Source organism: Papio anubis, chromosome 4, assembly GCF_008728515.1.
Source record: "Papio anubis isolate 15944 chromosome 4, Panubis1.0, whole genome shotgun sequence".
In the NCBI taxonomy this organism is placed as follows: Eukaryota; Metazoa; Chordata; class Mammalia; order Primates; family Cercopithecidae; genus Papio; species Papio anubis.
The window spans coordinates 178,521,638-178,538,207 of NC_044979.1; the positions used below are offsets into that span (position 1 = coordinate 178,521,638).

Genomic DNA, 16,570 nt, shown 5'->3' on the forward strand with positions numbered 1-16,570 from the left:
AGGAGCCCCACACCGGTCAGCTGGCTGTCACCACAGTCACACCACCAGCACGCGCCACCCGAGTAGCTTGGGGAAAGTAACACCAGAGTGTTTAAAGGCTAACGGCAGATCTGCACCGCAGGCTTCTGTGCCCCACAGCCATCCGCATAAGGAAACACGGACACAGACCACCGGCCCTCGGTGTGCCGCACGGGCATCCACGCTCCCTCCCACGCGCCTCCCAGGAACGCACTGGGTTCTTGACACAAACTCGCAGGAACGAGAAGGTAACATGGGTCGGGCCCACCCACTGTCTCATCACAGGATCAGCCTTCTTCCCAACATCAGTGCAGTCTACAGTGTGCCTACTGATTGCAGCTAAGCACTTCTTCATTAACTAGTTACAAAAGAGACCTCACAAGCCTTTCTATGACAGCTTCGAGAAATTCTGGATTATTTGTTAACATGTGGATAACAAGAATGTTCCCCTCACCTGGTATGTGTTTTAGTTCATGCCCTAAGATAAAAAATACGATTTCATTCAGACTCAAAGTGGCAGATGAATATTAATCTTTACCTCCAAGATGACTAGCAGATTTATAAAGAGAAATTTAAAGAACTTCCACAAGAAATAAGTTACACCACGAATACTGTTATCACTACAAATTTTATTCAGAAACCCATCTTTGTATGTTTTTTTTTTTGTTGTTTTTTAAAAAAAATTCCCCTTATGAACTGGTTTGGTCAATCAACTACAACACTTTCTAGCAGACATAAGGTAAAAATGGCATGGCTCAGAATCGCCCAGATCTTTCGCGATCTCTCGACCGCCTCCTGTCACGCTCCCGTCCGCCGCCGCCTCCACCACCGCCACCGCCACCGCCACGACCACGGTCTCTAGACCGAGAACGACGCTCCCGGGATCGGGATCTTGATCTATGCCTGCAACCAAGGAAAAGAAACAAAACCATGCCATCCAAACCAGAGCATGCAACACACAACCACAACTCACACTTCGAAATGCCACGCATCTCCTCACGTCAACAGCACTGATAAAGAAAAGCGCTGCTGAGGAGACTGCACGTCGTGACCGAGAGGAGCCCTGACTTCAGGTGTTAACAGTTTCAGGAGAAAACAACATGCAGCTTAGAAACGAACAGGTGTATACCCTCCACCTTCTGTCTTCTTCTAGAACCGACTCAAAGGATCACAGGAAATCATAATGAAAATGAGCTGGACATATCCCATCTTCAACCCTCACTGACCCCACGCTGCAGGCGCTCAGAGCTACTGTGTCCATCAGGCCGGTTTTTGGGTTGGGGAGAGCAGGGCTGTTTTTCTTTTATGCTTCTTTAATGCTGACCATAAAACAATCACCACCCATCTATTTTCCTAATCCAGGTTTAACAGAAGAGGGATGAGAACCTCTCCAGACTCAGGACTCAGTCGGTTCGACTCTGACATCTTGATTTTCTCTGCTCTGTGAGCTGGCTGTCGGGCATTTAAATGCAGGATCAGACCAATGTGACCACTGGGCCTGATTCTGCCAGTGTCCTGAAGGGAGAATGCCGCCGATCCCAAGACATAATGAAACGCCCTAAAACCAACCAACAAAACCAAAAGAAACCCCAATGGACGTGAAATATTTAAAGCAAAAGCTTTTCCGACCTGTGGCCCAACACAAATTCATCAACTTGCTGAAAACATTATGAGATTTTTTTGCGATTTTAAAAAAAGTTATCAGCGATCATTACTGTATTTTATGTGTGGCCCAAGACAATTCTTCTTCCAATGTGTCCCAGGGAAGCCATCCCTGATCTAAAGGAGGTTACAACATCTAGTCTTCTTCTTCTTCGTAATATCTGGGAGAATAAACTGCATGTCACTTTCTCCACGAGCCTCATGTCTGTGGCCTCCCAGCTAACCGCCCTCTCGCTTGGTTACTAAGGTCTGTCCTCTACTTGAGAAGCTGGATAATGAAGTTACCTGTGTGCAGGTGAATATTCTTCTCCAAAGAGGATATTTTTAAATATGTATTATGTTCTAAGCAACTGCCTTTTGAAAAACAGAAATGACACCTATGCCACATTTTTTTTTTTGGAAGAGGGTGTGAGGGGAGAAAGAAGCCACCGAGCTTAACGATGGGCACAGGATACTCACTTCTTGCGACGGCGCCCATACAGCTCCCGCCGCAGCTCTCTGGAAATGGGCTTCAAATGCATGAAGTTGCAGAAGCCGCCTCGTGTGCATTCTCTGTGGGTTGGAAGAAGACACTTACTACCTTGTGTACACACAGCCCCGGACTGCCCTCAGTCACCACGTCACTGGTCGCTCCTCACTCACCCCATCTCATACTGACGGCAGCAGGCTTCTCTGAAGTCCGTCACGGGTGACAGCTCGGCATGGATCGGCTGTCCATTAAACCAACGGTTATTCAAGTCAATCACAGCCTTTTCCGCATCTTCCTCACGGCGAAACTGAAAAGACAAAAACAAAAGTGCTTGCCATCCACGCTTTAATGACACTTTCTCAGTTACTGATCCAAGTATGTATCAGAGAGACGTACACACTCAGGGATAAGGTGGAATAGTATTATAGGATAATTTTAAAATATTATAGTATTATAGGAAAATGTAAAATTTTCAATGAGAGTAACGTCAAGATAGTCTAAGATTTAGCCAAATGTTGCTTTCATTTTCAAATTCAACTGGTTAAGGGAGCAAATATGGCTATGTAAGCAAAGTTTTTTTTTTTTTTTTTTTGAGACAGAGTCTCGCTCTGTCACCCAGGCTGGAGTGCAGTGGCCAGATCTCAGCTCACTGCAAGCTCTGCCTCCCGGGTTTACGCCATTCTCCTGCCTCAGCCTCCCGAGTAGCTGGGACTACAGGCGCCTGCCACCTCGCCCGGCTAATTTTTTGTATTTTTTAGTAGAGACGGGGTTTCACCGTGTTAGCCAGGATGGTCTCGATCTCCTGACCTCGTGATCCGCCCGTCTCGGCCTCCCAAAGTGCTGGGATTACAGGCTTGAGCCACCGCGCCCGGCCCTAAGCAAAGTTTTATTCACTAAAAAAGAAAAAGAAACCAAACATGTGAGTAAACCTAACTTTTCCTTAGTCCAAACAGCTTCTAACCAACAGGTACTAAATATTCTACACTGGAATAATGATGGCCGTGGTGTACCATCCGTCCTTCAGTTCTGCTGGCTGGGCGCACGTGCAGGCTGGCCACTGCCATACACAACACAGCGGGGAGGCACTGAGCCAGTGCACCCGAGCCCTGCTGTGCACCCCAGCATCCAGGATCTCAAGGTGCACAGCGGCAGGCACCTCATCCTTGCCTGTCAGCCTTGGCCCTGCACACTAAGCGGCCACACCGCCATCTCGCTCTTGCCTGTCGGCCTCGGCCCCGGCACACTAAGCAGCCACGCTGCCGTCTTGCCCTGGCTCCTACCTTGACGTACACGTTCCCCACCAGGTGGTCTCCCAGGTTGTCACAGACGTTCATCTCCTCAACTTCCCCATACTTCTCCTCCATTTCTGTAAAAACCTCCTGAAGGGAGATCACAGTGGTTTAAGACTCGTTACACATTAAAAAGTGTCATTAGACATAACTCATGTATGTTTACTAGCGGAGAAAATTTTAAATCCTTCCAGACAGATACAGAAGGTCAACAGGTGTATCAGTTACAGAGGTCAATTCTCTCACCTCAAAAAATTCATCATAGTGTTCCTGCATCTCAACATCGCTCACGGCACCTGGAAACAACAGAAATCTTGCTGGTTAGAACATGTTAACTGAGTGAACTCTTGTGCTTAAACTCAAACCGCTACAGTAACACACATGAGATTATCTAGAGAAAAGCCTGGCAGAGCTGCACTCTGCAGGAGCACTCAGGAGACTGAGCCACATGGCTACTTGTGAATGGTGTCAAGTGTGGTGAGATTGTAAATGCCCCCGTGACAGTCTCGATCCTGGCTACTAAAATGTTAAAATCACAACCAGCTTTAATCAGCATCAAAAGGGCCACATTCTCAGAAAGTGTGAGGAAAAAGGTGACTCTCAAACTACCAATTTTTTTTTTACCCCCACAAGATGCAGTCTTGCTCTGTTGCCCAGGCTGGAGTGCAGTGGCACCATCTCAGCTCACTGCAACCTCTACCTCCCGGGTTCAAGCGATTCTCCTGCCTCAGCCTCCAGAGTTGCTGGGACTACAGGTGCCCGCCACCAGGCCCGGCTAATTTTACTTTTATTTTTATTTTTAGTGGAGACAGGGTTTCACCATGTTGGCAGGCTGGTCTTGGAACTCCTGACCTCAAGTGATCCGCCTGTCTTGGCCTCCAAAGTGCTGTGATTACAGGCGTGAGACACCACACCTGGGCTCAAACTAAGAAATATTAGAACTTTGTTCCTTTTAAGATTTAAAGTAAAGGCCAAGTAAGCACACTGATGTCTTCCCTTCTTCTATAAGTTTAAAATGAAACCTGAAAGCAGGGTCAGTGATTAAAAGCTTATGATGCTCCTAACTAGTCTTTTATGGATGGCCAGCCATGGTATGCTCTCCAGTTCTTCCTGACGTGATTAAAACCCAAGCAACCATGAAGACTCGGTAGGATAGTTACCACTCGACATTACAGTATTGTGGATGCCCTCAAATAAAGGGAATGTTACAATGTTTTGCTGATGAAAGCTTTTTTTTTCTTTTTGAGACAGTCTCACTGTCGCCCAGGCTTAAGTGCAGTGGCACAATCTTGGCTCACTGCAACCTCCACCTCCCAGGTTCAAGCAATTCTCTGCCTCAGCCTCCCGAGTAGGTGGAATTACAGGCACCCGCCACCATGCCCAGCTAATTTTTGTATTTTTAGTAGAGATGGGGTTTCACCATCTTGGCCAGGCTAGTCTTGAACTCTCCTGACCTCGTGATCCACCTGCCTCAGCCTCCCAAGTGCTGGGATTACAGGCGTGAGCCACCGTGCCCCGCGCAAGCATTCTTATGTTTTATATTCCCAAACTATTTTCATCAGTTTATTCCTCATAATTCACATGTATTAGGCAAAATCATGTCTGTTGCATGGGTAGATTCTGCAAATTTACACTCTATCTCCAACATCATTCTATCAAACTTAATTAATTTTTTTTTTTTTTTTTTGAGATGGAGTCTCTGTCCACTCTAGGCTGGAGTGTAGTGGTGTGTTCTCGGCTCACTGCAACCTCCACTTCCTGGGTTCAAGCAATTCTCCTTCCTCAGCCTCCCAAGCAGGTGGGGACTACAAGCACGCACCACCACGCCTGGCTAATTTTTGTATTTTTAGTAAAGACAGGGTTTCACCATGTTGGCCAGACTGGTCTCAAACTCCTGACCTCACATGATCTGCCCACTTCAGCCTCCCACAGTGCTGGGATTATAGGGGTGAGCCACTGCGCCTGGCCCATTCTATCAAATTCTATGTTCAAATTCTAGAGTTCTCTAAACCTGAGAAATCACAGAGCTGGTTCATCAACAAACATGTTCAAATCAGCTAGACTAGGGGCTGGCAAAAGCCTGACTGGTTTCCACATTGGGTCGGCTCCCTTAGCCCGTGCACCCAACGTGGGCATCTGACTGCTGGCACCAGGGTCTTTGAGCTTGCTCAAAACTTTTTATCTTTTTTTTTGAGACGCAGTCTCGCTCTGTCTCCAGGCTGGAGTCCAGTGGCGTGATCTTGGCTAATTTTTGTAGTTTTAGTAGAGATGGGGTTTCACCATGTTGGCCAGGATGGTCTTGATCTCTCGACCTTGTGATCCACTCGCCTCAGCTTCCCAAAGTGCTGGGATTACAGGTGTGAGCCACCGTGCCCGGCCCCCTTTTTGTCGTTAAAGATAAAAAATAACTTCTTATTTTCTAATTCTGAGAATGATTTAAGTTCACTTTCTAACCCATCTGGAGCTCTTTTAGTTATTTTTGAACTTCCAGGAAACTACTTTGCTTTCAAATCCAAATTTTATTAAGTGTAACTACTCGGACAGCCTGCCAATCACATCATAGGATATCCCAATTGAAAAGCTACTGGGAATGTACGTTCGTCCCTGAGCAGAAATCAAGTTATAAACGGCCAAAGAAGCCTGTTCCAAAGGGTGGATTTTACTATTTCAAATTCATTTCCTTTTCCACATCACAAAGAATGTGAAGAGGAAAAAAATATCTACATGCTCAAAGTTTTAGCAGCTTTGAGAAACGGTTTTGTGGTGATTATTTTAAACTATTAGCTATATTTATTCTGCTTAAAATATTTCAATCAAAAGTGACTTGAAAGGCAGAGACAAGTGCATTAAGATACGATTAAAAACTTATTTATGACTCAGCTTATGTTAAATACAACTTGGAAAATAAAGCAGTTTTCTTACAGAAATAGCATTCTTAAACTGGGATTGATAGTTAACTTTAACCCATACATTTGATGCTTATTTTTCTACATACTAAAGGGTATGTCAAAAAGAGTCAGTAATTTTAGATAATTGATTTCTTCCTAAAATGACGAATTAGAATTTCATCTAATTTGTACAATCTGGACCCCAGAATTGGAATATAAGGTAATTGCTAAACTTTTAGTTTGTAGCATATGCAAAACAAAAGTGCTGTGAACTGCAAATAAAGACACAAAGAAAACTAATACAACATTCTATTGTCAATAAAGCATACACAGTCCCCAAATAAACGATCAGGGCAAAGAATTAATTACTGTTACTTAGTCATCTACTTCCATTCATTTTTATCCCAGGGCAGGATTGTTAACAAAAATTATTTAATAAGTGCATATAGAAACATTTCCCTCTACCTATTGATCTTATTTCCTTAAAAACAAAAGAAAACAAACAAACAAAAAAAAACCAGGTATTTTAAACCAAGGGTTACCAAGTAAATCCTGCTACCATTCGACTCAGGGAAAGAAATCTCTACTATCAGGTCAGTATTAGCACTGAAAAGCATTTAGTGTGTTGGCAGGAAAAGTTGACGAGAAAATCTCATCCACACATAGAAATGTGCACCACTGTGCGCAAGGAAGCACAACCCCGAGGCCTCCCAGTGCAGGGCCAGCTCGAGAGGGGAAGTCCCCGGGATCATCTACCCTGTGTCGGTTACCCTATTAACTGAGGGGCTCTGGTTCGAGCGTGTACACAATTTAGGCTTGTAGATATCCAAGGGTACTTGGATTTTTACTGCTTTAAAACAGAATGGTGAATGGGAAGTGTCTGTCTTTGGTTTGGACTTTTTGATTTTAACAAGAGTCCAGGTGTTCATTTCAATTTATCCATAAATGACTGAATTCCAATGATTCTATAGTTGGATGGCTGTAAAAATCAAATTTTAGTTTTCTGAACTTTCCAATCATACTTATCTGTATCTCCTTCTCTAAAAATTATCATTAAGTAAACATTCACAACCTAAATTTAATATTTCCCAGCACAGGAAGAAACTGGTAGTATCTACTGAATGCCCAATTTCGATCTATTTCTAAATGGAGCAAACCAATTCCATCTCCTAGAGTTGGAGACTGTATCCAGGCAGTGTGTGGGCAGAACGGACAATCTTTTCTGCCAAGGGCCTATGTGAGTGGAGCACCCCCACATGGGTTAGACGGGTCAGCATGGGGCTGGTGGGTGAGGAACTCAGGGGTCAACGCAAGCTGCAGACCCTCATTTGGGGAACGCTCTCAGAACAATGCCCTCACAACTAAAGGGTGCACTCCAAAATGGAGTTCAGGGAAAAAAGGCTAATGAGAAATAAAATCTCAAAAAGTAACTTCAAAAGTTTGCTTTCTAAAATTCCAGAAAGTGAGAGAAACATTCAAATACTGTTACTCTTAAGAGGGAAGAATATGACTCGACGTTTAATTCCAGTACGTTCCCTCTAGGATGACGGCCAAAGTAAAGGAGGAGTGGGGAGCAGCAGCTCCAGACTTTTTTTTAGAGACGGAGTCTCGCTCTGTTGCCCAGGCTGGAGGGCAGTGGCACGATCTCAGTTCACTGCAACCTCTGCCTTCCGGGTTCAAGCAATTCTCTGCCTCAGCCTCCCTAGAAGCTGGGATTACAGGCATCCGCCACCATGCCCAGCTAATTTTTGTATTTTTAGTAGCGATGGGGTTTCACCATGTTGGCCAGAATGGTCTTGAACTCCTGACCTCATGATCCACCCGCCTCGGCCTCCCAAAGCGCTGGGATTACAGGCGTGAGCCACCGCGCCTGGCCCAGCTCCAGACTGTTTTAAAGGGCACCCTTTCCAGTTACTTTTTCCCTTAACACACGGTGGGAGTTCAAATCTCCAACCGAGGTTTCCGTGGGGTCAGTGGGACAAAAGCTCCTTGCCACCTCTAGTGAAACGTGGTCCTTGACACTAGCACGGCAGACCAGATGGAGTGGACGCTGAGCTCTGACACGCAAGCCCAGGGAACCGGGGAAGGAACTTGTATGAACTTACAGCGCAAACCGTCAGCAGACTGGGAAGAGTTTTGAGGGTTACGGTAAATGTTCAAGAGGGCAATGGTCTGAAATACAAAACGCAACAACTTTATATTATGGAAAATTAAAGGTAAACACTTAACCGGCTGCCTCTGGCAAGTGCTTCAGTTGAGATTCAGTGCTGAAAAAAGAGCAAGTTATTTTCTTGAGAAGCAGAGGCGTTTTCTTAGTTGGTGGCTGTCTTGAAATCCCTAACACTGCAGTCTACCAGAGGTCTCATGATATGCCAATCTTGTACTTCTGTTTACAGAACGTGAAACTCTCCTTTTCAAAATTCCAATTCAGGTAAAAGCACAAATAGTTTGCCAGGCTAGCACCAAAATGTTCTTAGATGTGACAGAAAATTTTTAATGAACTCGGAAAGAATAATGCTTACATAAACTGATGGAAAAAATTACTGTATTAGAGAAATACAATTGTTACATATCATGAAATCTCCACTTCCTGGAGGAAAAATTATAATGGTGAAATAAAACCCACACTTATTGGGCAACTTACCTTACTGATTCCTTAATATTCCTAAGAGTTTTAATTTTACAGAAAGAACTTAATAAAGGCCAGGGGTTCAGTCACTGTAAAGACCAATGAACGGCTCAAAATGTTCAAATCCATTTCACATGGACGGACCTGCTCTCATGACAAACGTCAATCAATGGAGGTGGCCGGGCCAGTGACCTTCCCTAGAAGGGAAAAGCCTCCTGAACGTGGCCAAGTATCAAGTTCTTGCTGTGTGCGCCAAGGAGTTCCAGCACCTTGTCCTGTTTGCAACAGCTCTATGTCAGCAGCTCAGAAGCCAACATTATTTGTCTCAATTAAGAGTGGGCTCTTTAACACCATTGTTTTAAAAAAATTTCTCCAACTGTGGGACTTACAGTGTGAGCCGTCAGCCGTCTGTGCACTGTTTTGGGGATTACGATAGATGTTTTGAATCAAGATGGTCTGCGGGGAAAAAAAAATAAAAAGGGGAATTCTACTGGCTGCTGTGCATATATTAGACAATTGCAAAGAGACAATTTGTTTGCAAATGGCTAAACGTTTGTTTTTTTCCCGCAAGTCAGACACTTGTCTTCTGAAGAGTACACCAAAACCATCATATTATGAAAACAGAGTTTGAGCAGTGACTTGGGTCAAGTCAGCCAGCAACCAAGAAGGAACTGTATTGTTTTGAGTAGTCCCACGTTTTCAATGTTAAAGTGTTTAATGCAAGATAAATAATAGAATAGTAACATTTTCTTGTCCTTCAAGCTAGCAGACACCAATATGTGGAAAAATTCACATGATAATCATATTCCTTACACAAGATTTTTGAAAACCAAATGTGTCACTCAGCTGTCTGCAGTACATCAAGTTCTCTGGTCTCCTAGCAAAACAGGCACACCAAACAGGTTTGTCAACTGTCATGGACACCCGGCTCTGATTTACACTTTCTTGGTGGGATCTCTGTTTACATAATACAATAGCTTAAAACATTTGCTCTTTTCCGATCCTTCTTTTAAGGAAAAAAAATCCTTTTAGCCCTTGTGCTTTAAACTGGATCAGGCAGACTTGAAACCTTACACTGTACCGTTCTTCTTAAAATCAAGTTGTCTGAAAAAACAAACCATGTTTAAGTTAGTAGGCTAATATATTACATGAATCTTAATGTCCATATCACTGTAAGCAGCTTATAAAAAAACCCACCCTGAATTATGATTTACAAGCTAAAGCAATCACTCGCATGATTTAGAAAAATGAATTTTTAGTCTCAACAATATCCATGTGAAGCAGTTTTGTAAGTGGTGGTCTTGCAAAACCAGCCAGCTCCAGTTCTAGCCCTGTTTAAAGGGGAGTGGTTGTTATGAAGAGTCCCTCAGTCAAAGGTGTGCAGCTGGGAAGCCCACCTAAGAGGGAGGTCTGACCAACTGTCCACACTGAACCACTCAGACTCAAACAGGCACCTGCATCAGGGTCCCATCTCTCCCCTAAGCCGTCAAGTACTGCCCTGAGTCAACTGAACTCAAGCCTGGGAAGCCTCCCAAAGCTGACCTGACTCAGCTTTGAACTGAAATGACCGTAGCATGACAACTCTGATGAAAAGCTAAACTGAGCCCAATTATTCAACAGTAAAATTGAGTTGGTCTCACTCAGGTATTCTGGCAGTGGCTATTTAATAAAGGAAGCTTAACGTGAAGAGGTAATGCAGTCTAATGGGAAAGCCAGCGGTGGCTAGGATTGCCTAAAACCAACCCAAACAAACCCACACATCAAACTAGGATGCTTAAGCTGACACATACTACTGACCCCATCGAGCTCCAATGGGCTCTCCCCACCACTGATGTGGAGCACCTAAATTAACTACATTTCACATGCTCAGGTAATCTATGATCCAGAAAAACATAAAGAAAGTGCCTCCAGCCAGATTAAAGAAAACTTTTAGAATAGGGAACAGTTGATTTCTCTCGGCCCAACACTTGGGACACTCCCCAAAATCAAAGAACTGGGTGAGCACCTAAGATGCTTGGTTATAGCACAATCCACGGCCACTGGTTTAGTTAGGGGAGACTCGGTTCATAAATCAAAACATTAAGGAAAACCCAATTACAATACGCAAAAAATTTCAAACTGCTTCTCCAAGATTTTGAAATTCATAAAAAGAAACACATTTTCAGAGCTATCAAAAGATAGACTGCTGTTGTACTAATCACTTGGTAATGAGGATGATGGAAGGAAAAGACATCACCCTCTTCCCTTCCAAAAACGCCGTGTGCTATGGGGTCGTCCATAGGCTTCAACCAGAAAAAACCCACGTTTCCTTCTCCCAGCTCACTTCCACCACATGGTAGATTTTCTTAAATGCTGACAGAACACGTATACAGACAGATGCGAGCTCAGAGGCAGATGTGAGCTCAGAGGCAGAGCTGGCAGCTCCCGGGGGCCACACACTATAGCTACTCAACAGCTCAGAGGCTGCACATTTAGACTTCAAAGCTGGGTTAGAAGGAGCTCCCCAGCTCTCCATCTGGAAAGACGTGGGCACAGATTTTCAAATTTCAGGTTTTCTCATCAACTTGGGCACAAGTTTTCTGCTCCTATTAGAGGTGCCTTCTCCCTTTAATCCATAAGTGATCCTTTATAGTGTACAAACCTTTGCCTTTTCTTCAATTAACCAAAAATAAAACTATCAAAAATCACAACTTTTGATTGAACTGAACTCAGAGCAGATCCAAGCCCAAGATAACAGGCACTCCTCAACTAACTTAACAGACCTGCTATGAGTAGTTTACAGCCCACTTTCTACCTTTCAGTTTCATTTTTCATGTTTCCATGACACGACACAACTCGCTGTTTCCTCACCTAGTGATGGGAAAGTGAGGACGTAGCTAGGGAAACTGGAGCAGCAAGATGGGCCTGGTGACAATCATGCCAGCTTTTAAGGTGGCTCCATCACCTCTATTGCCTGGAGACAGCAAAGAGCAGAAAGCCCACTCCGTGTCCACTGGTGCCTGGAAGAGGCTAAGCCAAGGCTGGCATGGCCACCCCCTCTGGACCCATGTCCATTACAGGGGGTAGGGAAGATGGCAGGGCAGCAAATATCAGGCACAGCCAACACACGAACATCAAAAACTAACTTTTAAAGTTTCTCTAATGATAAAAACAAGCAGTGGTGGCTTCAGGCCTTCCACTGGAAGTGGCTCACCTGCCTCACTCTCATTAAATAGAAGAACACACTTATTAACACAAATGGAAAATGCAACCACTAGAGAAAAAATGTAGAAATTAACTATCTTTGAAAAGAACATGAAGTTTTTATAATTTACATAAAAAAAAAAACCAAAGGGCAAACAAACCTGGCTAAACGTCGGTTTATTGTGCAACCGAGAGCACCTGTCTCCATGACGACATGCTCCAATTTTGAAATAAAATGAACAGTTGACTCTGTAAGGGAAAATAAGAACTGATTATTTTGCTGGGAAGATATCAAACACATGGAAATATGTCAGCAGCATGACATATACTATCAAATTACTTTTAACCTTTCCGAAACATGACACAGACTTTTTTCCGTGGTATTAAGCACCTCCTCTTCCTTGCTGTATTTTAGGATAACTTAACTTCAACTTCCCCTTCTTCAAACACAGTACCCGTTCAACAAAGACTGTTCTAACTGGAACCTGCCTCCTCCTCATTCAAATCCCCTCCACATTCCTAACTGCACAGCTGTTCTGTTTTTTTCTTAAAGGGAGTACTAAATTAGTCTAAAACTAAATGTAACTTTAGCCTAAACTTAACTAAATGTTCTCTAGTTCTCCACGATGAAGTTCTCTCTTGAAAACACTGGTGTAGTGAGGGTTAAGATCCCAACTCTGCTACCAGCTGCTTGGGCTTGAGCAAGTCACCCTAGCTCTCAGATGTCATCTGTAAATGATGACAACGCCAATGTGGCACTGTTGGGAGAGTCAGAACATATGTGTGCTTCACATATGGTGCTCATGAAGTGCTATCATTATCTAAGGAAAATGGAAAACGAAGTTGAGAATCTCTCTAAACTCATGACACCAGACCAACAGGGAGTTTCAAAAAATAGGTCTGAAGTAAATCAATTCTCCTGGTCTCAATACACTGAAAACAAGCTATTAGGGGACTGACCAAACCCCACCTTAGGAATCACCTAACGTCACCTTCTGTCTCTATTGCAAAACCCTTCCTTAATACTGTTCAAATACGCTGACAATCCGGATCCATATCCAATGGAACCAGCAATCATGCCGGTGTGCCAGCAACGTCAGGGAGGGAAGCTGATCTCTGATGAATTAGGACATCTTACTAGACAGACTCCATTCAAATTCAATTTTTTTCTTTTTTACCAAGTGCCATTATGTTTTAAACAGTCAATCCAGAGTTAAGATCGAAGGGCCTCAACCTCAGTGACATTTGATGGACCATGAAGACTGACTAGCCACTGATTTATCAGGTAGCAGTAAAGATGGGAAAGTCTGAATTTATCAGGAGAGGAAAGTGATCATATATATTTGTAAACTTATTGGTCTTGAGATTATCTAACTTGATTAGACAATAGCATATCTTTAGGAAGTCATCTAAAAATAAAGAAAGCTTATTTAAAAACTACCTCAGAATGGGCAAGACCTGGGCCTCAGCAATTAATATCCAATTATTCCATACAATTAAACCACAGACAAGCTATTAGGATATGCTTGAATCTAGAAAACATCTATAACTTCAAACATAAGCTGAATATTTTTTAACTATTTTAAATATTTAGACCCATATTCTATTCTTAGCTTAAATAATAATTAAAACAAAGTTAATAGGAACCAGCAGCTTCATTTTTTAGGAGTTGATCCTGTTTCCTGGAAGCTAAAACCCCACGTCTCCCTGAAAAGAAAACACAAGTCACCTAGATTAAATAATCAACTTTTCTGAATTAAAACCATGATCTTTACAGTATAGCCCAATAGGTTGAAATGTGGTTGCTTATAGCAGAAATATAGGGAGATAGACTTTTATAAGACAGAAGTCATGCCACATGCAAATATGAAAAGGCAAAATTAAGGATGCCCCAATCCTATATGTGTTAGTTCTTCACCCTAAACTCAGAAGAGCCTCTTGTTCCACTAGAGCTGGTCTATTCATTCGCCAAGATCATACCGTGAGTTCCTTAAGGATAATATCCAAATTTTCCCCATGTTTAAGTCTCCAGAAACTGGCCTATAGTTGACCCCCACTCAATGTTTCTGAAGTGACTATAACTGGTAGATTTTGGCTTAAAATTTTGCCAGAAAAGAAATATAGCCTCCTCATCCAAACAACACAGGAGATTCTACCATGTGTGAAGAGGACATTTTACAAGATAGACTCCATCCTGGAAAAGAGAAACATTTTAAATAGTTTTTGAAAAAAGTGGTTCTAAAAACATCTATGACAAATTTAGGGGTTTATCATTAAAAACAAAGTCATGTTAACTTTGTATGGCACTGAAGAATGCCAAGATAACTACTTGAAGAGGAGATTAAGCCAGATGCTGGGTCTTTAGATTTTCAAAGTAAGAATTATCCTTCAAACGTCTGAAAACATTCCCTTTAGTCTAAACTACAGCCAACTCACTGGAAATTAATACGTGCCAAGGTGGTAATTATACAAAGCTGAAATTCAATGTTTTGCTTTTAACCTAACGATTGATTAGCGAAGGCATGCAACCTTAAGGAAAAAATCGAAACATTTTTTTCCTTAAATCAGAACTGTGTCTTCAAGAAGTCACCGACTTACAAGTTTTCAACTTAGACGATGGGTTTATCTGGGCATTAAAGGCATTTTCGATTCATGATGGGTTTATCGGAACGCAATCCCATCGTAAATCGAGGAGCACCTGCATTTTAAGAGCGGATCACGTCTCTTGTGGTTAGACAGTTAATCCAGTAGTCTCCACCATACTTTTCCTTGTCATATGTCCTTATTGCCGGCCCCGTGGTCGCTTAAACAGGCAAGAGGCTGGCTAAGTGGATAAAACACCAACGCTTAGGACCCTAAGTTAGATAAGTGACTGAATACTGGCAAGGCTGGTACCAGAGCTTGTTCGACACAGGACATTCACAGCTCAAAGTTGGAGCAAACGTGTCCACATCGAAAAGGCCCGGATGCTCCAGGCAACTTTCAGCGCCGCTCGAGGCGGCTTCCGGGAGCCAGCGGCTCGGAGGCCCGGACGTCGGGCGATCAGCCAGTCCAGGCCTCAAGGCGGGAGAGAGCTCCGCCGCGGCGCCCCGAAAAGAAGCCCCATTCATTCGCCCCGCTCCGTCTTTCCGCCGCGCGGCCCACGAGGCGGCGGCGGCGGCGCGCGGATCCGGAGGGCGCGCAAGGGGCCGGAAGGGCCGCCGCTCCTTCCCGCCGCCGGGCCCCTCCCCCCGCCGCCGCCGCGCCGGCCCGCCTGGGCCTCCCCGGTCGCCCTCCCGCCGCCTCAGCCACCCCGCGTCCCGATCGCGCCCAACCCCCGGCAGGGGGTCCCACTCACTTGTCTTTCTCGGTGCCGAAGATGGAGGCCAGATACTCCGCCATTTCCCACCCGCCGCCGCCGCCGCCGCCGACACTGCTGCCGACGCCGCCGACCCTGCCGACGCCCGCGGGAGACGTCACCCGGACGCGACGACGCTCTTCCCCGCCCCGACGTGGCAGCGCTACCCAATCAGGCGAGGTGCTGCCTGAGCGGGGGCGGGACGCATGCGCGTAGGGGGCACGTAGTGCGCGTGGAAAGCTCCGCCTTTCTGGTTTTGGGAACCCGCGCCCTCTGCCGGTTGCCTCCCTGCCCGGCCCTCTCCTCGCTGGCCCGCTCGCCCGCCCGGCGCTGGCCCTGCTGGGTCCTGCGCGCCGGGGACTGGGGGCCGGCAGTGCAGACCGAACCCGGGGCCGAGGGGCTTCTCCACAGAGCCGCCTGGGGCTCGGCGCGGGGCGCTCCGCTCGACCCCAGCTAAGGGAGCATTAGGAAGTGCGGGCGTCCCCCTCCCTGAACCCTTGTGGGGCGGGAACCGTCGACCTAAAAGAAAAAAAAAAGCTGAGGCAAACTTGATATAAGTAGAGAGGTTATTTGGACCGAGTTTGAACATTGCAGCCTGGGAGCATAGCTTCGAGTTGCCCTGAACTCGAAGGATTCGCAACAGTGACGAGTGGGTTTATAAAGCTTAAGAGGGGGGCAGTTCTTAAATTGCTCACCAAGAATTTACGTGAAAATAACAGAAGCTATTGATTGGCTGTACGTTGTTGTTTGTATAATGATTCCAGGAAAGGAAGTTCATGGGTGAAGGCAGCGGGTCCGGAGCAACAGTGCCTTTAAACAATTGCCAGGCACGAGTGGGGACCACTGAAGCCCCATAGACGTGTCTCTCAGAGCCGGTTTAACCTCGCACACCTCACACAGCTCGGACCTCTGTGTTGCTTTTCTTTTCTCACACCCCGCTCTTCACCCTCCCTGAGCGCCTGCCAGGTGCGACCCCTCCCCGCCCCCCCGGGGCCCTGCACTCTTGCAGTTGCCTGGCCAAGGCCACCCACAGGTGGAGCTGGAAGGCCAGTGACCTGCCTCTGGGATACCCTTTCAGTCCCCTCAGGTCACAAG

General features: G+C 45.1%; 1 protein-coding gene across 4 annotated transcripts; it reads right to left on the bottom strand.

The window, feature by feature from the left end:
- Positions 1-627: 627 nt before the first annotated feature.
- Positions 628-15,626, bottom strand: U2AF1 (U2 small nuclear RNA auxiliary factor 1). 4 transcript variants are annotated; one of them, XM_021935461.1, is made up of 9 exons: positions 15,476-15,626; positions 12,300-12,387; positions 9,345-9,411; positions 8,432-8,498; positions 3,685-3,734; positions 3,430-3,528; positions 2,323-2,456; positions 2,140-2,232; positions 628-921 (listed from the first exon to the last, which is right to left on the bottom strand). In XM_021935461.1, the coding sequence occupies exons 5-9, from the start codon at positions 3,712-3,714 to the stop codon at positions 774-776; spliced, it is 504 nt and encodes a 167-aa protein (XP_021791153.1). In that variant the 5' UTR covers positions 3,715-3,734; positions 8,432-8,498; positions 9,345-9,411; positions 12,300-12,387; positions 15,476-15,626; the 3' UTR covers positions 628-773. The 4 variants fall into 4 exon arrangements, with proteins under 4 accessions (XP_021791153.1, XP_003895472.1, XP_003895473.1 ...); XM_003895423.2 differs by lacking the exon at positions 9,345-9,411; XM_003895424.2 differs by lacking the exon at positions 8,432-8,498.
- Between the last annotated feature and the right edge of the window lie 944 nt (positions 15,627-16,570).